The 25,411-nt window shown below is 40.2% G+C and overlaps 1 protein-coding gene across 2 annotated transcripts in view; it reads left to right on the top strand.

Moving 5' to 3' along the window:
• The window catches only part of DPYD (dihydropyrimidine dehydrogenase), a 1,270,977-nt gene that overhangs the window by 257,398 nt on the left and 988,168 nt on the right, over positions 1–25,411 (top strand). For both annotated transcript variants that reach the window (XM_033915764.1, XM_033915766.1), the window contains exon 3: positions 6,284–6,366. In XM_033915764.1, coding sequence (XP_033771655.1) covers positions 6,284–6,366 — 83 coding nt within the window. The remainder of the gene's footprint in view (positions 1–6,283; positions 6,367–25,411) is intronic.

Consider the following 25,411-nt stretch of genomic DNA (forward strand, 5'->3'; position numbering starts at 1 on the left):
TTTGTACAAATATGGGGTGGAGGGTGGAGGGAATGTTGTCAGGAAACTCTTAGGTGTGTCGGGGGGGGCGGGGGGCTCAGCTTTAGGGGGTGTTGGCAGTTCCAGGGAGACGGCAGCAGGAGGGAGTGAGCATCACTTCTGCTGAGGAACTTTGCTGGGGGGGGGGTGGCAGCAGGAGGGAGTTGGCATCCCTCCTGCCCAGCGTACTTTGTGAGGGGGGAGATTCTCTTGATACGATCAGCTCAGCGGCTGCATCTATTTGAAATGTAGGCCACCATTTTGCTGGCATACATTTTGGGCATTTATCACAGCTCTAGGGAGACACCTAGAGCTGCTTAAACTTGCCTAAGGCTACTTCTGGGTAAATCACTCTCACACCCAGATTTGGGTGAGTTAAAGTATCCCTAGGCATCTCCCTGTACTCGTGACAGATACCTACAGTGTAGGTGGCCTGCTTTGTTTTTATTTTTTCTAGAAAACATGCATCCCAATTGGCTGGTTAGACAATAGTATGACTCCTACCACTGCCTACAATCAAGACGCCATTTATAGAATCAGCCCCAACGTGGCTACATTTTGCCTAATATGGCAGCATCAGGAATCTAATATCACAAAAAATATAAAACTAAAATATAAATAAAGATAACTGATATATAAAGAAAATTATAACAAAATTTTTAAAAATGCTATATTTAACAATGCTTACAGTAGTATATAATACATCTCATAAAAAGTAAATTAAAATTGCAACTAATAAAAAAAATTGTGAACAAAACAATCACAAGATATATGTGATAATCACTGGTAATGCCAGAAATCATAAAGGAGATGATTCCATTTGCGTACCACTAGATATTCCAAGGCATATAACCAATGACCCAATATCTTCAAGTATGCAAACCATACATTTGACCTAATGACATTGATATCGATATGAATCTAAAAGATGATAATATAAAGTGGCATACAAACAACTATGTAAAACTAGCATTCAGACATTTTGCACATAAGATTTAAAAAGGGGCCTTTTCACAAAGCTGTGCTAAAAAGAGGTTTGCGCTATTTTTAGTGCATGGGTTTCGTGTACACCAAGTCCCCTTTTTAATGTAGCTTTGTAAAGGGCCTCCCTTATTAATCTTATGTACAAAATGTCTGGATGCTAATCATGGGGTCGTTTTCCTAAGGCGCGCTAACCAGTTTAGCGTACGCTAAAGATTAGCACACGTTAAATGCTAAGACACCCATTATATTCTATGGGCGCCTTAGCATTTAGCGCGCACTAAATCGGTTTGCGTGCCTTAGTAAAAGGACCCCTATATGTAGTTGTTTATATGCTGCTTTATATTATCATCTTTTAGATACATATCAATTTCAATATGTTGCCATTAGGTCAAATGTATGATTTGCATACCTGAAGATATGTTTGGCTCCTCTCTGGATCTATATCATCCTCCTCTTACATGTTGACATGTGGTATTCCCAAGTTGTCTGTATTGGCTCCCATGTTGTATTTGTTTAGTCCTCTGGCCACTATTATCCAGGATCTTGGGATCAGCACTTTCTCTTATGCTGATGATATATTGCTGATTGCATGCATTGAGTCCCACTGCCCTGACGTCCCATCTATATTGTTCTCTTGACTCCGTTGCCTCTTGGCTACTGTCAACTTTGCTAATCTTGAACCTAAGATTGTGGCCTCCTGGATTACTGAAAGATTACACAGGCAAACACTCATTTTGGTGCCACAAATGTTAGATCTGTTTCTGGGTATATCTGACCTGCTGATTCCAAAAATGGCACCAATTTTTGCCTGTCAGCTCTAGTTTCTGAGATACTTTTCACTCTGCTCACCCATTTAAAAAATCAGAATATTGTAATGTAGTGTTTAAATTAATATATTTTAAGTATTAAGGGAACATTAAAAATTAAAAAAAATATATACAACATGAAAACCTACTTATTTCATACCAAAAGCACAAGTTTATGATGCAATCTTTCCAGTCATTCAACACACAAGAAGCTCCTTTTGTAAGTCTTCCGAGAGTGAGATTTGCCAGGACAATTCCGCATATGATTCCAACAATAGTCTGCCCTCCCATCTTCCTTGCATCCTGTGCATCCCATCTTCTTTGGTATCTGGCTTCCATTGTTTTTATATCTTGGTGAAATTTTTCATCTTGCTCTTTGCTTAAGTCACCAAGGTTCTCTGGAAAGTGATCTAAGTGACTGTGCAGATAATGGACTTTAACGCTCATGTTACAGCCAAGCCTGTTGAAATGAAAGAGCATATCCTATACTAATTGTGTGTAGTTGTCTACCTTCTTGTTGCCAAGAAAGTTTTTCACAAGAACAAATGAAAACTAGGCACATGATTTGATTTCATTCATTGATGCTGTGAAATGTGGGTCATTTATAAGTTGTCTGATCTGTGGACCACTGAAAATTCCTGCCTTCAGTTTTTCCATGGAAAGTCCAGATAACATATGTGCTATGTATTCAATGCATGAACCATCTTTATTCAAAACCTTTACAAATTGTTTCATCAGGCCTTGCTTTATATGTTGTGGTGGCAGTGTGATTCTATCTCATGCTACCATAAGTTTGTTGATTACATTTTGTTCTCCAACCACCATATATTCCGTTGGAGTCCAATCTTTTTTTGCCCATTGTTGTTTGGCTCTACTATCCCAAAGGCATAAATTAAACTATATCTAAGAAACTAGAAATGATACAGTCTATCCAATGCAATTTTCTGAATCAGCACCCCAAATAACACCAGGAATAGGTAGAAAAAAAACAAGGTATCAATAATTTTTTGTTGTTGTTGGTCTGTGTTATTCCACCCATAATGCGTCCCTACCCTGCTAGGTACCCTTATTACTTTAGTTGACTTCTTTAAATATCTAGGAATTATTATTGATTCCTTGCTTTCATTTTATTATCACATCTTTTTTGTTGAGAAAGTTGGTTTCTTAAGTCTATGGCAGTTTTATATTCTATAAAATTATCTTAATAATAATAACAACAGTTTATATACTGCAGGACCGTGAAGTTCTATGCGATTTACAAAGATTAAAAGAAGGTACAAATAGATTGAACTTAACAGGGTAGAAGCTAGTGATTAACAGCTCAAGGGACCAGTTATTGAGGAGAAAGAGTTGTACGGGTCAGCTGCCTAGATATTTCAGGAAGAGATATGTTTTTAGGCGTTTCCTGAATTCCCCATAAGTAGTAGGCGTAAGCAATTGTTCTAGATCTTTACCCCATAATGCTGCCTGATGTGAGAAAAGGTGTTGATGGTGTATTTGAGTTTACGTCCTCTAACTGGAGGGGAAACGAAGATCGAATGTGAACTTCTCTTATGTCTGTTGGCTGAGAAGGAGAAAAGGTCAGTTATGTATTTAGGGGCTAGTCCATATAGTACTTTAAAGCAGAAACAGACGAACTTAAACTTTACGCATGCCTCCATCAGAAGCCAATGCAGCTGTCAGTAGTAAAGTGTCACATGATCAAACTTCTTCAGCCCGAAAATCAGTTTGCATTTTGCATTAATTGTGATCGTCGCATATTCTTTTGGGAAATTGCTAAATAGGCGATGTTACAGTAATCAAGTTGACTCAGTATGAGGGATTGTACCAGGATTCTAAATGCTGGCATATCAAAATATGCTCTAATGGATCGAAGTTTCCAGAGAGTGAAAAAACCTTTTCTGATTAAGGAGTCTACCTGGTCCTTCATGGTTAAGCACTGGTGTAGTGTTACACCCAATACCTTCATAGTAGACTGAATGGGATAACTAAGGTTATTGATGCATAACGGTGTTTTGGTGTCAAGCGGGTGTGGCGAAGCTACAAAAAAATTTTTTTTCTGAATTAAGAATTCAGTCATCCATTGCTCCATCAAATTTAGTGCTTCTGATGCCTTGGGAGTAATTTCTGAGAGAGAGTTAGTAAATGGAATAAAGTCATCTGCGTAACTGAATAATTTTATCACCAGCTGGGTCAGTTGCGTACCTAGTGAGGACATGTAGACATTGAAAAGCAATGGGGATAGTGGTGATCCTTGCGGTGCGCCAGATGGATTGCTCCAGGTATCGGAGAGATCGTAATTGAAACGTACTTGATAGGTATGGGACATAAGGAAGCCTCGGAACCAGTCCAACACCTCTTCCCTAATGCCAATTGCATCTAGGCATTGTAACATTTTCCCATGGTCAACTAGATCAAAGGCAGAGCTCAATCCAATCCAATCTATGCCCTTATTACAGAGATTATGAGGGTGTTGTTACAGAAATAGAGAATGGAGAGGTGTATTTAGAAAGAAAGATAAGGAGCTCAGTATTGGCCATTTTTAATTTTAGATGGCGGTGAGACATCCAGGTAGCGATGTCAGACAGACAGGTTGACACTTGGGCCTGAATATCTGTAGAGATTTCAGGTGTAGAGAGATAGATCTTTGTGTTGTCGGCATAGAGGTGATCCTGGAAGCCATGGGAGGAGATCTGAACACCAAAGGAAGACATGTAGATAGAAAAAAGAAGTAGTCCCAGGACAGAGCCCTGAAGTAAACTGACCATTAGCGGGATGGCGGTGAAGGAGGATCCACCAGAGCATACACTAAAGGTGTGATAGGAGAAATAGGAAAAAAAAAACATGAGATAACAGAGTCCTGAAACCCAAGCAAGGACAATGTATCAATGAGTAGGTTATGATTTACTGTGTCAAAAGCTGCAAATAGATCTAGGAGGATGAAGATGGAGTAGAGGCTTCTGGATTTGGACATGAACAGGTCATTGGAGACTTTAATAAGGGCAGTTTCTGTAGAATGAAGAGGGTGAAAGCCTGATTGAAGCAGGTGAAGAATAGCTTGAGAAGAGAGAAAGTCAAGACAATGGTGGTGAACAGCACATTCAAATAGCTTAGATAAGAAGGGAGACAGGGCAGGGCAGGTAGGGTTCAGTGAGGGTTTTGTGAGGAGTGGTGTAACACAGGGGCATAGGCAGGGGTGGGCCTAGATATGCCTTGCCCACCTAGTTTGGGCTTAGGCCCATCAATGCAGTAGCTACAGGCTGCCAGCAGTGGGTCCTACACACTGTTGGTGGCTGATCCAGAAACCTTCCCTCTGATGCAAAACACAAATGCGTCAGAAAGAACACTTCCAGGTCAGCAGCCAGCAGCATGTAGGAGCCGCTGCTGGTGACCTGAAGAAAAGGTATGTGGGCTGGGGGGTTGGGAAGGGAGGATGAGAAAGTCTGCTGCATGGGATGGGGGAAGGGAGGGAAAGAGAGCGATGCCTATTCACTTTAGGCTCAGGCCCGCCCCTAATTGTCTGTCTGGCTATGCCACTGGTGTCATGATGGCATGTTTGAAGGTGTTGGGCACAGTTGCAGTGCATAGTGATAGGTTGAGGATATGGCAGATAGAAGGGATGACGGTAGGAGAGAGAGTGGTAAGTAGATGGGTGGGGATAGCATCAGAAGAACAAGTGGTGAATTTAGAGGAGGAAAGAAAATGTATGGTTTCCATCTCTGTGATTTCAGGAAAGGAAGAAAAGGCGGTGAGGGCTGAAGGAGGTGGCTAAATTTACTGTCATATTTTCCATACCTACTTGAAATTCTGCATATATACACTTGTCATATGAATTAAGAAAATTACAACCACATATAGCTGCTAATTAATTTAAGAAACACCTCTATTACTACTACTACTACTATTTTTTTTCCTATGGTGCTAGCAGACATACACAGTGATGTAAATTAAACACACAAAAGAGCTTACAGTCTAAATATGACAGATACACAGGACATGAAGGGTGAATCTATACATGCTGCTCAGATAGGGAATTACAATGGGACTGATGAGGCAGATGGGTAGGGGACTATAGAGGGAATGACAAACAGATACGGGTGCTTTACAAGTTTGTAGGGTTGGGGCTTTCAGCCCGGATTTGAATACTGCCAGAGATGGAGCCCGATGTCAGGCAAGTTGTTCCAGGTAGATAGCACAGCAAGGTAGAAGGGACGGAGTCAGGAATTGGCCGTACATCACCCTAAAGAACACTGATAAAAAGATTTTCATGGCAACCATGTCTTAAGCACCTCAGGAACTCTGTTTTATTGGCTCATGTCAGTTCTAATGACTCTAATCCAGTAATAGCATAATATATAATTTACATGAAGATGATATCAATATCAATTATGTTTCTTCACAGGCGATGGGTATGTTACACTGTTTGAATCAGTATGGGTCCATTCACTTATTTGTATATTTGCTTGTTTGTTTAGACCTGTGAGAAGCTAGAAAATAATTTCGATGACATCAAACACACGACCCTCAGTGAGCGAGGAGCCCTTCGAGAAGCAATGAGGTAAGTGTGGATCACCATAGCAACAGTCACAGATGTGCTAAAAGAAAAGTCATTCTTCATTATTGGAGGAACAAATGGGTTCATTGCCACCATTCAGCTCTGCTCTCTAAGGTATTAATTTGTCATTGGAGAGGCTTCCCTTGAGGCTGTACTTTAGTTTTGAAGCTGCATAAATGTTAAGCCTCCCTACACAGTAAAAATGTAAATGTGTATTTTGTTACTTAAAATGCTTAAGGGGGGTCTTAGTTTTATATTTATACTAAACTGTGTGAATGAATGAAAATATTGCTCATCTAAACTGAACATGTGTTGTTGAAATTGTACAATGATGTTCTAAATGAATCTGTATTTCTTCCTAATTTGTATTAAATTTTCAAAATATTGCAAGACATATACTCTCTCCTTCTATTAGGCATTAATGGGATTATATTACTGTGTTGTAAAAACTGCATGGTTTCCTACTTAGAATATTAAAAACAATTCCAGTTTTATTGTAATAACAAGTGCCGGTGCTTTGTGCAGATTCACTTATTATGTATCTCGGTGGTTATTAGAAATGGATTAACTGGTTTGTGTTGAATTAAAAGAAGAAGAGAAAAAAAAAATCAGCCCCATGGGATTGAAAGAGGAGAGGTAGGGGAGAAGGTCGGGTTGGCACAGGTAACAAATTTGGATCAGATTCAGACCGCTGAGATATTGTACATATTAGGATTTATATTAACTTCCTTAGAGATCTGCCTTTAATTTTGCCATAATTATGGATTTTCAACAGAATTAGGAGTAAAACTTTATTTTTTAACTTCCCCTTTTACAAAACCGTAGTGTGGTTTTTAGCGCCAGCCACGGCAATAACAGCTCTGACGATCATAGAATTCCTATGAGTGTTGGAGCTGTTACTGCCACAGCCAGCACTAAAAACCATGGTATGGGTTTTATTTAAAAAATGTGTGTGTGGGGGGGAGGGAGGTAAGTGTTTTATAGATCTTTTACCTATGAATAAACATGGATTTGTACTTATCAGATCCTGGAATTATTCTTATTATATACAAACCAGTGTAAGTAAATCTGAATTTTAAAACTATGAGATTTGTTTGAAATAAGGCTGATTATCCACATTAATTTGAGTTCACTATTCAAAGACCTACACAGTGTTTAAATCTGGTCAGAGGAGAGCTTTCCTAGCAGTAAACAGCATACCTGGTATTCTCCTAGATTTATAATAGTACATTCTTCATATTCATGCACTTCCCCACCATTCCTGGATTCCAGTTTTGCCTCTTTACCAGGACACTTAAATTAGAGGGTATAGCAGTTACTACCAAACTCAAAATATTAAATTTTAGTAGCTGCGTTCAAGGGCTAAAACCCACAAGCACCCTTATATCGCTCTGATCTATTTCTTCCCTATGTTCCTTTGGGCACTCTTGTCTTCCTCCCAGGTCTCACCACTTATTATTCCTTCTCATTCTTGGATCAGACGTGATACGACAGGAGATACGGCTTTTGGCTACCTGGGGCCAAACTTTAGAACTAACTTATCTTCTATCTCTGCATGGAGCCCTTCTATCAAAAATTTTAAAATCTTAGCTTTCAGAAGATTTACGCCTTGCCTTTCAGGCTTGCAGTTTAGTTTTCAGAACATAAGCAATGCCTCTGCTGGGTTAGACCTGAGGTCCATCTTACCCAGCAGTCCGCTCATGCGGCGGCCCAACAGGTCCAGGACCTGAGCAGTAATCCTCTATTTATACCCTTCTATTCCCTTTTCCAGCAGGAAAATGTCCACTTTATCTGTTGGACCTGCACTGGATCCTCCTTTACTTATACCATACTATATAGTTTTTTTTATATCCCACAATTTTCAACAAGGAATCATTGTGGCTCATATACCTGCTCCCGCCATTCTTTCTGCCCTGTTCTTTCCTATTTCTGCTTTATTCTTTCATCCAACTTTTATAGCAAAGGTTTATTTCCTCACTTCCTTTTCTCTTTTATTTAATTTATTTGTTTATTGATTGGTTGATTGATTTAACAGCACTCATACCACCAATCACAAAGTGATTGGCAGTGTACAATGATCACTAAAATCAGATATAGAGGGGGAAAAAGAGAAAGAAGCAGGAAATGTGTATATACACCAGAGAAATGAAGATGAACATTTTTAGCCATATGTTCATTGATAAAAACAGGTCTTAATTAGTTTTGGGATGGAAATATTCAAGTCAAAGGGCAGTGGATAGTGAGTGCCACAGTTTCAGGCCTGTATAACTGAAATCAGAGTCATGTGAAATACTAAGTCTGAGAAAGGAAGAAGGAGGCAAGGAGAAGAGGGTTTTGTAGGGGAGAACAAAGAGAATATGAGAGTAAAAGGAAATCAGGAGATTATTAAGATGGGGATATTATTAGGATGGCATGGGGTGCTAGACCTTTGTAAACTAATGTAAAAAGTTTAAATTAACTTGGACAGAGATAGGTAAACTGATGCTTTGAAATGAGAAAGGCAGAGATATGATCAAAATGATCAGCTGTCAATCAAATAAGTTGTAGACATTTCAAAGGAAAGAGTGGCAAGCCAGCATAGAGAGCATTACAATGACCTACAGTATATAACTAATGACCAGTGACAGAATAAGAACTCAGATGAGATACAAATGAAAGAATGGTTTCATACAGCAAATTTCTTGTAAAGTACATAAGAGTGAATAATAGAGTCAATCTGGGTTTCAAAAGATAATGTTGAATAAAAGGGTAATGCCAAGGATTTTGACATCAGCACAAAAGGGCAATGAATGACCATTGATAACTGGAAGGGAAATAGAGGGAGACTAGGGGTTGGCCTGATTAAGGAAAAGTAGGTTATGCTTAAGCCAGGAAGAGACCAGCTGAAGGCAGTCATTCAGGCCATTCAAAAATGAAGAGGCAGAAGACAAGGAGTATAAGTTCTGTCATATGCTTAGCAGAAAGAGCTGTAGCCTTGAGACTGAATGAGAAGGGGTGAGAAAAAGATGTTGAGGAGAGAGGGGTAAGAATGAGACTTTGAGGAACACTGCAAGTAAGAGGGTAAATAGACGAGAGAGAATGGTTATCGATAATTGAAAGTACGGTTGGAAAAAAAGGAAGGAAATCTAGATAGCCAATGAGTCCAAGGTTCTGAAGACGCTGAAACAGAAGATTGTGATCCATCAGGTCAAAGGCAGAGGAGAGGTCCAGTGAGATGACTACAGCTGATGAATGTCGATCTACTGAAGTTTTTCATTGTAGAATGCTGTAAGGATGGTCTCGATATTATGACTTTTTCTGAACCCAGCCCAATGAGGGTGTAGCATAAGAGATTTGTCAAGAAAGATGACAGCTGACCTAGATCAATTCTTGCAATCACTTTACAGGAGAAAGGAAAGATAGAAATTTGGTAAAAGCTAGCTGATCCAGAAACATTTAAATTTTTACACTGGCTAGCTTAATTTACATGCTAGCAGCAGCATATCAATGTTATGCAAATAAAATAATCTACAGAGATTTAGGGATAAAATGAGTTCAGGGGTTGAAGAATCTTCTTTACGTTCAATGAATTAAGGAAGGCACTTTTAGTTTTATTGTGCCACATACGAGGGTAATTCAAAAAGTAAAGGCAAAATACATTTAATGGCTTTAATAGAAGTAACTGTGAACAATTGAACTTATCACTTTTCTACATAATCCCTGTGCAAAATGACACATTTGTTGTATCATTCCACTAGCTTCTGCAATCCTACAGAGAAGTAGTTTTTTGACTGCTCCTAAAGCCAGGTGAGCACTTCTTCCTTTACTTCATCACTTTAAATATCAGCAGCAGTAGAAAAACAACTGCTTTTACATACAAGCAGCAGCGAGACCTACCACAACCACCAAGAGCCCACAGACCCGATCCTACCAAGAGTGTGAACTCTTCCCCCCATGCAATCCGCTAAGAAGATCGACTGTCGGCTCCGGGCGGCTTTCCCGCAGAGGAGAGAATCCTGCATTCACCGTGGGCCTCATCTGGGGCAGCCTCCTTGGAGCGGCTGGGGCACGGGCAGTGTGTCTGGGAGGGAATGCATGGATGGGAGAACATCGCAGGGGAGGAGACATAGGCATCCTGGGACTGTCGGCCAAGTCCCTGAAGAAGCCCTTTCTGGAAACGTCAATCGCTCCTCCTAAACTTACTTGCTCCACTTCATCACTGACGCTGAAACCGTGGATTGAAGACAAAGTTTTATTTTATTTTTCTTTCCAGCTTATGATTTATCTTTAATCTTATCTATTGTTTTGCCTTTTGTCTTTGTTTTGTTCTATTTCTATCATTTAAATTTCTCCAGAATTCTACTGTTCAACGGCTCCCCCTTCTGCTTCTATTCCTTTCTCTCCTCTCTTCTACCTTCCAAAGTAATTAGATCAATGCTGTCTTGTTAAAATGTTTATTTTATTTTTATTTTTCCTCTAACTCTACTTTTCACTTCTCTATTACCCTCCAGGTACTTTAGTTAGATTGTGAGCCTTCGGGACAGTAAGGGAATTTTTCAAGTACCTTTCTTATTTCTAATCTTAATGTATATTTTCTGTAAACCACTTAGAACCTAACGGATGTAGCGGTATATAAGAAATAAATTACATTACATTACATTACATCACGCTTTGTGTTTTGCTCTCCAGGTCACAGTGATGCACACAAGTCTCATCGCTGGTGATAATTCTCTCTAGAATACTCAGATCTTCTTCATACTGTCTCAGGAACTAGGTTACAACCTCCACACACTGTTGTTTATGCAGATCAGTAAGCTGTTGGGAACCCATCGTGCACAGACTTTTCTGTATCCCAAGTATTAATGCATTATGGCAAATAGCTGATATCCAAATTTGCAGTCAATTGAGACACAGTTATCCAACAGTGTTTTCTAAATCAAGGCATCCACTCTGTCAATGTGCTTTTGTATGTGTGATGTTGATGGGCGACCAGGACAACCTCCATCGGTTACACCTGTTCTTCCTGCTTTAAACCTTTTTACCAATTCATAAACCTTTCATTGATTCATGGTGCTGTGTCCATACTGATTCAATATCTGATGATGAATTTCCACAGCTTTCACTCCCTCTCCCCAAAGAAAGCACACTACTGCAGGTTGTTCTTTGATGGTGCAATCTTGTTATGGAACGTCCATATTTCAGACCTTGTGGCTGCCACATGACTAAAGGCTAAGTGAGTGCCGCACTGTGGGTGGACAAACTATCCAAAAGGCAATGTACGAGTACATATGTTGCATTTTGCTAACTCTGTTCCGCTTATCATATAATTTATTAATTGCTTTTAATTTCTGATTCACCCTCGTATTATTGCCTTGCATTATTGGAGGTATTTTATGAAAACATTGTTTCGTCTTCTTGCAGAAAGAGTCCTTGAGCCCTGTATTTAAAGAGTGTGGGAACTGTCTAAAGGGCTGAGAATTTCCCAGTGCACAGATTAAGACTTTGGAAAAATGAAGTCTATGAGTTGCAAACAAAACAACTGGGGTTGTTTTTGTCCTCCTGCTAGGCAGAGGCAACCAGCCTAGCTCATGAATATTATAATGAATTGGGCCCTCTTGTTTTGGGTAGAGTAGAAGTTGATTGAAGAACACACATAAAAGCCTCTACATGAGACTGTTATAAGTTGGTACCATCTGCATTTAAATACTGTCATGCAATTTTGCCAAATTCAGTTTTAGTGTAGTGTATCTAGGGAGGACTGTGCATTATCTGGGAAATACTGAACTTGGATTGAAGAAAACTGACTTATTTTTGAATTTACAAAAGCTGCTTTTATCTAATTGTTCTTCAGTTTGTGGTTGAATTAACACTACATTTAACCCACCCCACCCCTTTTACAAAACTGTAGTATGGATTTTAGTGCCTGCCACAGCGGTAACAGCTCCAATGCTCATAGGAATTTTATGCACATCGGAGCTGTTACCACTGCGGTTGGTGCTAAAAAGTTTTGTAAAAGAAGGGGGGATGGGGGGGTTAATTAGTTAGGTGCCATCAACTTGTGGCAGAGTCCTAGTGACTTGATGAATTACAGTTCTAAAAAGGGATTGATTTTGTGCTAGTCCGGTAAGGTCGTCTAGTCATCTCCTTGGTTGTTTTCAATATGTCCAGCCCAGGGCCGGATTTTCCTATAGGCTAACTAGGCTTCAGCCTAGGGCCTCAAGATCCGTGTCACATTTTTTATAAAGGTTAGTACCAATAACAACATGTTTCATTTAACATATTGATATATATCACAGTAATGATGTATTTTATTATCTCATGTAATTTACAAACTTAAAAATGGGAGGTGAAAGGGCCTCATAAGTGGAATAGCCTAGGGCCTCTTTTCATCTAAATCCGGCCCTGGTCCAGCCATCTGAAAAGGGTAAAAAAATGAACACTACATTTACCCTAGACAAACATATATTTGGGGGCTATTGCTCTGGACCCTTTTCTTTTCTTTTTCTCAATCTTCCTGTATACAAAGTCACATTTACTCTCTTCCTGGAACCTCCTCCCCCCCCAAAAAAAAAAAAGAAATAGAAAAACTGCAGGGCTTGGTTCATAGTGTGGAAACAGTAAGAAGCAGCATGGGAAATGTGTAAGCACATGCTTTGAGTGGAATGGCCTAGTAGAGAAATGAACTGAGAACTGAAAGCATCAGAAAATATTTAGATTTTTGTTTGTACCTCTAAAAGAATACAGAATGGAACAAGTGTTTACACTTTTCAAAGGAATTTTCAGGTACTAAAAGCTACCTAAGTTCTCTGGGAATGAAAATTTCCCTCCATTTAGAATTCACAAAGATAGTTATATTAGTAGACTTGTTCAACCCAAATTTTCAAAGGAAATCTATATCTGACACTGGTTCCAGCAGAGAAATACATCGAACATGCATCTTCAGACATAAGAATAGTCTCACTGGGTCAGACCAATGGTCCATCAAGCCCAATAGCCCGTTCTCACAGTGGCCAATCCAGGTCACCAGTACCTGGCCAAAACCCAAGCAGTGGCTTCCCCCATGTCTTTCTCAATAACAGACTATGGACTTTTCCTTCAGGAACTTGTCCAAACCTTTCTTAAAACTGACTATGTTATCCGCTCTTACCACATCCTCTGGCAACGCGTTCCAGAGCTTAACTATTCTCTGAGTGGAAAAAAGTTTCCTCCAATTGGTTTTAAAAGTATTTCCCTGTAACTTCATTGAGTGTCCCCTAGTCCTTGTAATTTTTGACGAAATGAAAAATCGATCCACTTGTACCCGTTCTACTCCACTCAGGATTTTGTAGACTTCAATCATATCTTCCCTCAGCCGTCTCTTTTCTAAGCTGAAGAGCCCTAACTGTTTTAGTCTTTCCTCATACGAGAAGAGTTCCATCCCCTTTACCATCTTGGCTGCTTTTCTTTGAACCTTTTCTAGCAAACACACGCACTGTGGTGCTCTCTGCTACTCATGAAGTGATTTCCCTCTCTAACAATTATCTGTTCCCATCATCATGTGAAGTTCTTGCAGTGTCTACCAGCTCTTTTACTCAATCTGCACCAGTCCCCTAACACTTTCTCCATATCTGCTCCCATTCCTCCAGAGCACCCACTGGATTTTTTTCAAGCTCAGACCAGTACTCCTTGCAGAGCTCAATCTACCTTATGCGCAGCTCAAGAAGCTGCCTGGTTCAACCTCTTACTCCTTGTGACTACATCAGTCTGCCCTCAGTCCTTTCCCATTGTCTTGACCACAGTCTCTGCTGCTGATGACAACAAAAGCAGGAAGAGGCAGACTTATTCAGTTGGGGCTGTGGAGCGATGGGGTGCCGAAGAGCTGCGTAATAAGGTCCAAACTTTGAAAATTGACTAGACGTTTTAACCATCCTTCTAGCTTCCAAATATTAATGCAAAATTTGCATGGTCCAAAAATAAATTTGGACAGTGGCAACCCTATCCTTTTGAGTCTGGCAGGGCTTCCCTAAATATTTGGGCTTAACAATGTGCTTAATTTGTCAATGCTTTTATCTATGCTTCATAGGATAATTTTAGAACAGGGAGCACATACTGTAGATGTATAAGTTATGTCTATTTTGCAAAGGCCCCTCTTTAATCAGATCCACAATGTGGGTATGCTTGAATTGTTGCAACAAATATCTACACCAGATTCATTTAGGGGTAATTCATCAAGGGGCGCTAACCGATTTAGCACTCACTAACAATTATTGCGCACTAAGGAAGATATTTTGTAAACAGCGCCAACATTTAGGTGCCTAAGTTAATTGAAACTAATACTATAAACTCCTCAACGTTTGCCAAAAGGTGCTTAAAAAGATACAAAAGGAGAGGCAAAAATGACAATAAGGACTCTATGAGTGTGTCTATCAGCCAATCATTACTAACAAACCATACCACACTAATAACAAATGTCAATTTAGGAATAGGGACGCTCTCAGTGTGAGGTTATTAGCGACGGGAGAACAAACTCCAGCGCTTCCACTTACAAAGGCGAAGGTGAATCACCCCGCCTGCACACCATCATCGGGCGTCCCTAGTGTGCAAAATCAATAGTGCAGAATTAATGTAATAAATAAGTCACAAACTGTGAACTAGTGAGAGAGTGAACAAACTGAAAACCCACTCATAGAGTCCTCCCCAGCCTAATCCCCAAGATGCAAAATGAAACCACAGCCAACTTAGCTTTTAAAACGAGCCAAATGAAGTCAATGAAAATTGCAGGAGACCAGAATAGTCATTAGATCAACCGGTTTCGGATGAAACCCTTCATCAGGATCATACGGCTGGAGCAGAACCGGCTGGGAGGGAAGCAGGAGGGAACCGGTTGATCTAATGACTATTCTGGTCTCCTGCAATTTTCATTGACTTCATTTGGCTCGTTTTAAAAGCTAAGTTGGCTGTGGTTTCATTTTGCATCTTGGGGATTAGGCTGGGGAGGACTCTATGAGTGGGTTTTCAGTTTGTTCACTCTCTCACTAGTTCACAGTTTGTGACTTATTTATTACATTAATTCTGCACTATTGATTTTGCACACTAGGGACGCCCGATGATGGTGTGCAGGCGGGGTGATTCACCTTCGCCTTTGTAAGTGCTTCTCCCGTCGCTAATAACCTCACACTGAGAGCGTCCCTATTCCTAAATTGACATTTGTTATTAGTGTGGTATGGTTTCTTAGTAGTGATTGGCTGATAGACACACTCATAGAGTCCTTATTGACATTTTTCCCTCTCCTTTTGTATCTTTTTAAGTTAATTGAAAGACACCATTTAAAATGCAAAAAGAAAACGGTAAAAAAAATAAAGTGCCTAAATAAAAGGTGTCATAATTACGCCTATTTAGGCACATTAGGGTGTGGCTAATGACAGAAGTGGTGTTAGGTACCATAAAGTGCCTACGTAGGCATGATTTATGGCATAGATAGGCACCGTAAACGTAGGCCTGGAAAACCCTGGCCTACATTTCTGGTGCCTATCTGTCCTGGATGTGCGATTCTCTCTACGGCGCTATCACGTGATTGACAAGCGATCAGTGGCCGCTTTTTAGGTGTCGGCTGATATCACTGCTGTCTAGAGAATCCAGGCCTAAATGCTAAGATGCCCATAAGAATATAATGGGCATCTTAGCATTTAGCGCAATAATTGGTTAGTGCTTGCTAAATTGGTTAGTGCCCCTTGATGAATTTTCCCCTAAATCTGTACAACTACAAAGTCTTTCTTAAAACCATGTCTGACACGATACCACGTTTTGATACAATCTGCTTCAGGGACATTCATCTTCCATATACCAGTGGTCTCTCCAACAGCATCCTTTGACAGTATCTTTTTCCATGCTGATTCTGCATGAGTCCTTACCACCCTCAAAATGTGTGATGGTAAGTGCTCACATTGTAATATTTATTTCATGGCTGCGTGCTAATGACAACATTAGTGCATGGCCATTAATAAAAAAAGAAAGAAAACTGACTATTTTAAGGTGCTAGTAAAATTAGCCTTAGGGCCCCTTCTATCAAACCATGGTAGAGCTTTTAACTGTGGGCCAGCGAGGTAAATGCTCCAACGCTCTTTCAATTCCTGTGAACGTCAGAGCATTTACCTCGCTGACCCTCGGTATAAAGCTCTACCATGGTTTGATAAAAGGGAGCCTTAGTGCACAGAAGAAACCAATGCAAGGACATGCTAAAGCCATTTTTCCACAGCTTAGTAAAAGGGCTGCCAAATCATCAGTGCTCATGGTGAGTGAATAATCAAAAACCCCTTTCCCTGCTTATCAAAAATCCTATTTAGAACCTCTTCCAGACATGCTCTTTAATTAGTACTTGGATTTCAGAGATGAGATCCAATGCCAAATTCAAGTAATACCTGTGGTCTTCTAGGTCTCAGTTTAATCACATCAATATTGCTTCCTTGTCTGCACCACTACTGCTCTTCCTTTATCTGTGGGCTCGATGACTATTTTGTGATTGTCTTTCAAATCCCTTATTGTTCCCCGTTGTGTTTGAGTTAAACTGGAAAACTATTTCTGAGGTTCTCTCTTCAACTAGTTCTCTCTTCATAGTTAATATTCAGCTATCAGGTGGTGAACATTTTGCGTACCAGATATTCAAAACTAGAACCTGTGTGGACTCTGGCTTTGAATATCGGGCTCTTTTTAAGCTGGCTAACATATATTAATTTAAGTGCAATGGGTAACCACATAAAATAGGACAGACTTTTCTGTAGTCCCATTTATGTGGTAAATCTGGCTGCTTAAAGACTGAATAGCAGTACTTAAGTGGTCAAGTGCTGATTCTGCTCCCCCCCCCCCAAATGAAACCCCCAACATAGTCAGATTTGATTTAGGGTTCCTTTTACAAAGCCACAGTAGAGGTTTCTACCACAGGCCGGCGAGGTAAATGCGCCAACATTCATAGGAATTCTACTGTATGAGCATAAGAGCATTTACCTCGAATGCTGCTTTGTAAAAGCCAGCGTTCAACACTAATGGTGATTATTCAGCAGCACTTAGATGGTTAAGTGCAACTAAATATTGGCGGCTAGACCTCACCAAGCAATTTAACCAGTTAGTGGCGCTAAATTGCTTTGAATATGGAGTCCGTAATTCTAATGGTGAACTGGTACAACATTTTAGAAATTGTCTTCATAAATTGGGCAAAATGAAATAAAATTCCTTTGCCCCATGGTTCAGTACTCTTGAGTTAACTATCATGTCATCAGGCATATGAAAATTTTTTTTACCAGTGATATATGTGATGATGTCACAATTGTGATTCTATGTGTGACACTCATGAATTTTAAGTTGTGCTTGGTGTCCATGGAGATTCAGTTAACAGCTTATATCAATAAGGAGTAGGATATAAAATGAATGCACTTAGATATTCCATGAAAGACGGAAAAAAAATATGACTCCCCAGGTTCCTGAGGTGAGGCAGAACTGGAGCCAACATCTTCCGGGGTAAGAAACCAAAATCTAACATTCGCTGGGTCTGTTTACCAAGGTGCAGTTGGTTATACTGTCTAATACAGATCATTTCCTGTTGTTTTTATATAAAATCCAGCCAGTGTCCCTTCTCTGCTTTTTTGCCCCCTTCAATCCATTAAAGAGAAAGGAAGAATCACATGAGTAGAAAGGCAGCGATGGACACACTAGCAGACAAGACATCTTCCTTTAAATGATGTAAAATTATTGTGAGCAGGGCCAACCTTAGGGAGGTAAATTAGGAGAGGGATAATTGAAGTAACAGCCCCAGCCCCAGTATGGCTTTTACAGGCTTAAAGAAGAGGAAGTATGAGTCACAAAGGTAGGGTTGGAGCACCGTGAATCAAGAATGCACATGGAGGAAGGAGAAGGACATAGTAAGAGTAGTCATACAACACCCCATCCACAAATAGAGGAGATTGCTTATTTAGTTCTAGTGCTCCCCCCCCCCCCACCTACTCTAACATGGAGGAGTGGCCTAATGGTTAGAGCTGCTGCCACATCTTGACATTACTACTACTATTTATTATTTCTATAACGGTATGAGACCATGCAGTGCTGTACATTAAACACACAAGAGACGGTCCCTGCTTGAAAGAGCTTACAATCTAATTATGATAGACACACTGAACAAAAATGGTGAATTGGTATCTGCTGCTCATGTAGCGAGGTTGTGAGTTTAATCACTGCCTGCTCCTTGCAATTGTGGGCAAGTCACTTAACCCTCCATTGTTGTACCTGATTATTATTCAGTCATCCATTGTCATTCCTGATTATTATTCAATCCTGCTTTGGATGAATCTCTTCATTAAAAAGGTGGTTAATAAAGAAGACACTAGAATTAGCTGGTGGAATATAACATTAGCTGAGCCTAGTCACCTGTGAGGAGTAATTAGAGATCAAAGGGAATAAAAAACAGGTTTGTTTAGGTGCTGAGGGTCAGGGGAGCAAGGATTGTAGATGGTTGTGATATTGGGTCTGTTCCTCATGATGACTCACTGCCTGTCCTTGCTTCTGTGGAATGTGATGATGGTGCAGCAGCTAGTTACAATCCAGAATTATCTGATCCTGATGATGTGAATGATGAACATTCAGAACCAGAGACTTTTACATAAGCTGAGCTCAATGATCTTATTTGTGATCTAAATCTTTCAAAAGAAAAAGCAGAACTTCTTGCTTCAAGGCTTAAGCAAAAGCACTTGCTTGCAAAAGATGCTAATATAACTCATTACGGAAAAAGGTATCATAACTTAACAACATTCTTCACTGTAAATAGCTCACTGTGCTTTTGTCATGACATCAACGGGCTTTTCAACAGTTTGCCACAAGTGCATTGTCCAGATGATTCTTCACAGATTAGCTTGAAGGCAGTTACTGCACAACAAAAATTCCAAACCAAGTGTACCAATTGCCCATTCTGCTCATCTAAAGGAGTCTTATGAGAATATGAAGAATTTACTAGAAGCAATCATTTATAAAACACACTAGTGGAACATCTGTGGTAATCTGAAAGTCATTGGCATGCTAATGGGAATGCAATGATTCACTAAATACTGCTGTTTCCTGAGTTTAGGGATAGCAGATCTACAGCTGAACATTATGTTAAGCATGTCTGGAAGCTGAGAAATACCTATAACAAGCAGTGTGAAATTTATGCCATTGGTGGATCCTCATAAAATATTTCTTCCACCTCTTCATATCAAGCTGGAGTTGATGAAAAACCTGGTAAAGGCCATGGGTAAAGCAAACTTATCAGGTTTTCAATATCTTGTTAAGAAATTTCCCAAAATCAGTACTGCAAAACTGAAGGAAGGGATATTTATAGGCCCTCAGATCAAGTCCGTTATGCAGGATGAAGATTTTAAGCAATCACTCTCAGCAGCTGAGCTTGAAGCTTGGGAGGCATTCAAGTGGCTAGTGGAAAACTTTCTGGGCAACCATAAGTCTCCTTCATATAAGGAAGGAGTTCAGAATCTCCTTGACTCACATCAGAAACTTGGCTGTCACATGCCATTAAAAACGTGGAGGGGCATAAATGAAAGGGATGTCTAAGTCCGTTTACATCCATCTCGCAAGTTCTCCAAAGTAAAAAAAAACAGCTTAAGACACATTTTCAAAAGAGACGTCCAACTTTTTTTCGTTTCAAAAATCGTCTAATTATATGTCCTGCCGATCTGATCGTCAAAGCCACTAAATCATCTATCTTTATACCACATTTTCGTCCAACTTTCCGTCCAAGTCTAAAAGGAATAGAACAAGCCCTGTTGGATGTGTGGGAGGGGTCTGCAAAGTGATGGACTGCATACCCAGACATGCCATCTAAATAGTGGGGTAGCTTACAGGGCACCGCTGTGAACTTCACAAAAAGGGTGCCATGTCTTCTCCTCAATACAGCTCCCTTATAGGTTACAGTGAGCCTCCCAAACCACCTCCAGAATCACCTAGACCCACTTATCTACCACCCCAATAGCCCTTATGGCTTCAGGAGCCACTTATATGCCAGTAAAAAAAGGGTTTTGGGGGTATATAGGGGAGTGCACATGTTTAAGTATCAAGGCAGTGATTACAGGGGCTTATGGACATGGGTCCTCCTCTCCATGAGTCTCTAACCCACCCCCAAGATGACTTAAGCTGCCTCTGGGCTAGAAGACTAGGCTTTCCTATGCCAGGCGGCCAGGTAATGATGATCTGAAGGCTGAATTTTAAAGTTATGATTAAAATTTTTATGGGGGTGGGGGGTGGTGATCACTGGGTTAGTGTGTGGGGGGTCTGTTTTATGTGTTTGCAGTGCTTATCTGGTGACTTTAGGTGGGGTTTTGTGACAGACCATGTTTTACATGGTCTAAGTCAAAACGTCCAAGTTCCGTCTAGGCTCTGTTGTTAAACTTTTGGTTATACATGCTGTACAACTAAGTCTAAGCTGGCCCAGGTCCCGCCCAACTCCCACCCTCGACACGCCTCCTGAAACGCCCCATTTAGCTTTGGTCGTTCAGCGGCACTATGAAGGCCTAGGTCGTTTACAAATATGTCCAAAACCCATTTTTATTATCGACACTTGGACGTTTTTGAGAAATGTTCGTTCAAGTGCTGACTTAGGCCGGATTTTGGACGTTTTTCTCTTTTGATTATGAGCCCCATAGTTTCTTGGTTTTCAAATCTTTTCTTTATTTTTATACATGTCCAGGACAGGATAGGTGTGAAAAACTGATTTAGAAAAACGTGCTGTGTTGTCATATGATTCTGAAAAAATTTTTTTTTGTTGCTTTCTGTAATTATTATTATATGCTCTGGATTAAAGCTATCTTTTGATATGGGCATTGAATTGGAAATAATATTTTTGTTGTTTATTTTTCTGTTGGTTTGCCTTAGTTTTGTTTTATGGTCGATTGCCATGCTTATATATTGTGAAAAATTAAATTAAAAAATGTATAGACCCTCTTCATGCCCACCTTTCCACTCTTCCTCACCTTTCCTCTTATACTAACCTGATCTCTATCTCTACCATTGAAAAGGAAATATACAAATACCAACCAACTTCCCTAACTCAGCAAAATTATAAATCCAAAAGCAAATCACAAAAGCCCAAAACCAAATCACAGTTGTAACAGCTGTTGAAGCAGTATATGCTGCTGCAATGATGTCCATGTCCCTTATGTTTCCCATTCACTCACCTCTAAATTCTATCTATAGCACCAAAAATGTTGGTGCTGGCTAGAATGGTGCTTAGTGCGATTCTACAAGGTATGTGTAGCTTTTATAGAATCATGCTTAGTGTTTATGCATTGCATAACTTTTGGTACAGGCATTTAGGCCAGCTACAATCAAGCCTAAAGGCCTGCGCCTAAGTTGTACGCTGATCAGGCATATTCTATAACAATGTGCAAAACTTTTATGATTGCCCACAATCTACCCCTGGCCATGCTCCCTTTTCAAATCTGTGTACTGAAACTGGTGCATACTTTTAGAGAATCACACTTTCCAAGTTGTTTGTATAATTTTTAATTGGTGGCAATTGGCATCAATCATAAGGTGTTAATTCCAATTATTAGCCAATTAATCAAGTTGTGTGCAAAAATTGTATGCTGTGATTTGCATGCACAACTTAAGGCTTCGAATACAGGAGTTTAGGGGTCACTGTGTAATTAAACTCTGGAATGCATTGCCGGACAATGTTTAAAAGCAGTTAGCTTAACAGGATTTTTTTTAAAAAAAGGTTTGGACAATTTCCCTAAAGTCCATAAGCCATTATTAATATGGCTTTGGAAAATCCACTGATTATTTCTATTTCTATTTCTATTTGGAGGAGTGTGTGGCGCAGTGGTTGAAGCTACAGCCTCTGCACCCTGGGGCTGTGAGTTAAAATCCAACGCTGCTCCTTGTGACCCTGGGCAAGTCACTTAATCCTCCATAGCCCCAGGTACGTTAGATAAATTGTGAGCCCACCGGGACAGATAGGGAAAATGCTTGAGTACCTGATTGTAAAACCGCTTAGATAAGCTTGATAGGCGGTATATAAAATCCTAATAAACTTGAACTTGAAACTTAAAATCCTTTTTTTTTTTGGGGGGGGGGGGCGGGGTATCATGGCAGGTACTGAATTGACCACTGTTAGAAACAGGATACTGGACTTGACGGATATTTGGTCTGTCCCAGTATGGCAACACTTATGTTTTTAATTGCTAAATTTCACCTTAGGTTGCTTTCCAAATGTATTATTCATTATGGGAACGTCATGTATGTCTGATTTTACCCATTTCAGTTGAACCTTTTCTTGGATTGGGATTTAAGAAGTCTTTTTATGCTGGTGGGTTTAATTCCTTGATGGGGGTGGTCTTGCTGTTGTTCCTTTTACCTTATCCATCCTGCTCTGGATAGTGATTCATTTTTCCTCAAGTATGGTCAAACTTTTACAAATTGATAATATTCCAGCTTTTATTAGATTATTTTTAAAAAAATTGTATGTTTGACTGAAGGCCTTTTCCTTTTCAAATACTGATATATATTTTTTAAATGGAAAGAAAAGGGAATTTTCAGGAACACTATCAATATGATGCCACTGAAAATTCACAGCTAGGAGACCTATGTTTAGATCAGTGGTCTCAAACTCAAACCCTTTGCAGGGCCACATTTTGGATTTATAGGTATTTGGAGGGCCTCAGAAAAAAATAGTTAATGTCTTATTAAAGAAATGACAATTTTGCATGAGGTAACACTCTTTATAGTTTATAAATCTTTCCTTTTGGCTAAGTCTTAATAATAATAATATAATTTATAGCTAAAGAGATATATGATCAAGAAACTATTTTATTTTATTTTTGTGATTATGATAAACATACCGAGGGCCTCAAAATAGTACCTGGCGGGCCGCATGTGGCCCTCGGGCCGCAAGTTTGAGACCACTGGTTTAGATGCAGCCATTAATATGTTAGTCCCTTTGAATATTGGCCTGTGTGCTTTTCTTTCTATGGGGAATACCTGTGTTTTGGCACAGAATTCACAAAAAAATCCCTTAGATTAATACCGTAATTGATTAATGTTTCAGAAGGATCTGATCTCTAACATTAAAAAGGCAACAGAATAAAAAAAAAAACAGGAACTGATGTGGGTGACAAACAGCACTTCTGAACAAGATTAACTTTTATGCTAATGCATCGAAGGCTCCTGCTGTTAAGCAATTACAGTTCTCTCAAAACTGCAAGAAATTCTTGTAAAAGTCAATTTTTAATGTGAGAAAATATCATTTTCAAACATTCCGTCCTTAGCCAGCCAGTTCAACTTGTGGGTGGTTATATTAATAATTGGGTGGTAATGAAAATAATAGCAATGCTTTGGTGTCAATGTTAAGTATGATGCTATTATAATTGTTATAGCACAGTAGCTTCTTCACGCAGCCATTTGGATGCTTTCATATAATCTAAGTGCCAAAAATGTGCTGACAAGGTAGCTGTTCCAGAAGGTACTGTATGCTTCTAAAATATTAATTTGCAAGGAGTATTATGCAGGAACTCTAGCTTTATATATATATATATATATATATATATAGCAATGTTTTGGTGAAGGCAGTGGATACAAAGTCTGACCATTGCAGCAAACTTAGCTATTGATTGCAACAAATGTCAATTTCCCCCTTCCAGCTCTAGTTCATGCTAGCTGCTTCTCTGATATCCCTCATTCAACCTACCTCACGGCACATCACTATTTTGCTTATCACTGAATATTGGCTCCCCACCATAATCATTTTAAGATTTTAAGAACATAAAAATAGCTTTACAGGGTAAGACCAATGGTCCATCTAGTCCAGTATCCCATCTTCACAGAGGCCAATCCAAGCCACAAGTACCTGGCAAAATCCCAAATAATAGTAGCATTCCATGCTACCAATCCAGGATAAGCAATGGGGCCTTAGGCATGGGCCAGCCTAAGATTCTGGTTGGCCCAGGCACCTGGGCCAATAAGGCCTTAGGCCCCCTCCCAGGTGCATCCCACAATGCACCAGGAAGGGGCAGGCCTGCCTCATTCCGACGAAGACGCACCTGCCAGCCGGCCAGAGGGAATACCCATCCAGCTGGCCATTGTTAGAGGTTAGAGAGATGTCCAGGGGTGGGGGGGTTAGGAGGGATTCTAGTGGGAGTAGGGGGTCACAGAATCTACAGGGGGTGGAGGCCATGGAATCTATGGGGGAGTGGGGGTTCCGGCAAAAGGGATTGAGTACCCTCCTGCTGATTTTGTTCAGGGGTGGGGGGTTCCGGCAGGAGGGATTGTGCCGGCTATCTACAGGGGGGTGGAGGTTTCCGGCAGGAGGGATTGGGCATCCTTCTGCTGGCAAACTATGTGGGAGGGGGTTGGGGGGTTTCCAGCTGGAGAGATTGGGCATATCTCTTACTGCATTCGTTCAGTGTTGGAGGGACTGGTGGCCGCAATCACGGCCACTAAACTTATCACGGCAAGGAGATCCTTTGCCACGATAAACTTAGTGGCCATGTCTACTTACAATGTAGGCCAACATTTTGCTGGCCTACATTGTACACGTCTCCTGCTGGCCTAGGGAGATGCGTACGGCCACTATATGGTGATGTCCCTAATAGCTTCCCCAGGTTTATTGAACTATTAGGTAGACCTGTGGACCAACGTAACTCTAACAACCTGACCCTACCATTCTCAACTCTGAAAGATATAAAATACAAGACATCTACAGACCAGTGAGTCTGTCCTCGATACTGAGAAAGATGGTAGAGGCGCTGATAAAGGACCACATCATTGATCACCTTGACTGACACAATCTGATGAGGACCAGCCAGCATGGCTTCAGCAAGGGAAGATATTGCTGCACTTCTTCGAGGGAGTAAACAGGTAGATAGACAAGGGTGACCGGGTCGACATCATATATCTGGATTTTCAGAAGGCGTTCGACAAGGTTCTGCATGAATGACTTCTTTGAAAAATTGCAAGCCATGGAATCGAGGGTGAAATACATGGATTAAAAACTGGCTGGCGGATAGGAAACGGAGAGTGGGGGTAAATGGACAATACTCAGACTGGAAAAAGGTCATGAGTG

This window comes from Geotrypetes seraphini, chromosome 12 (genome assembly GCF_902459505.1).
Source record: "Geotrypetes seraphini chromosome 12, aGeoSer1.1, whole genome shotgun sequence".
Classification (NCBI taxonomy): domain Eukaryota; kingdom Metazoa; phylum Chordata; class Amphibia; order Gymnophiona; family Dermophiidae; genus Geotrypetes; species Geotrypetes seraphini.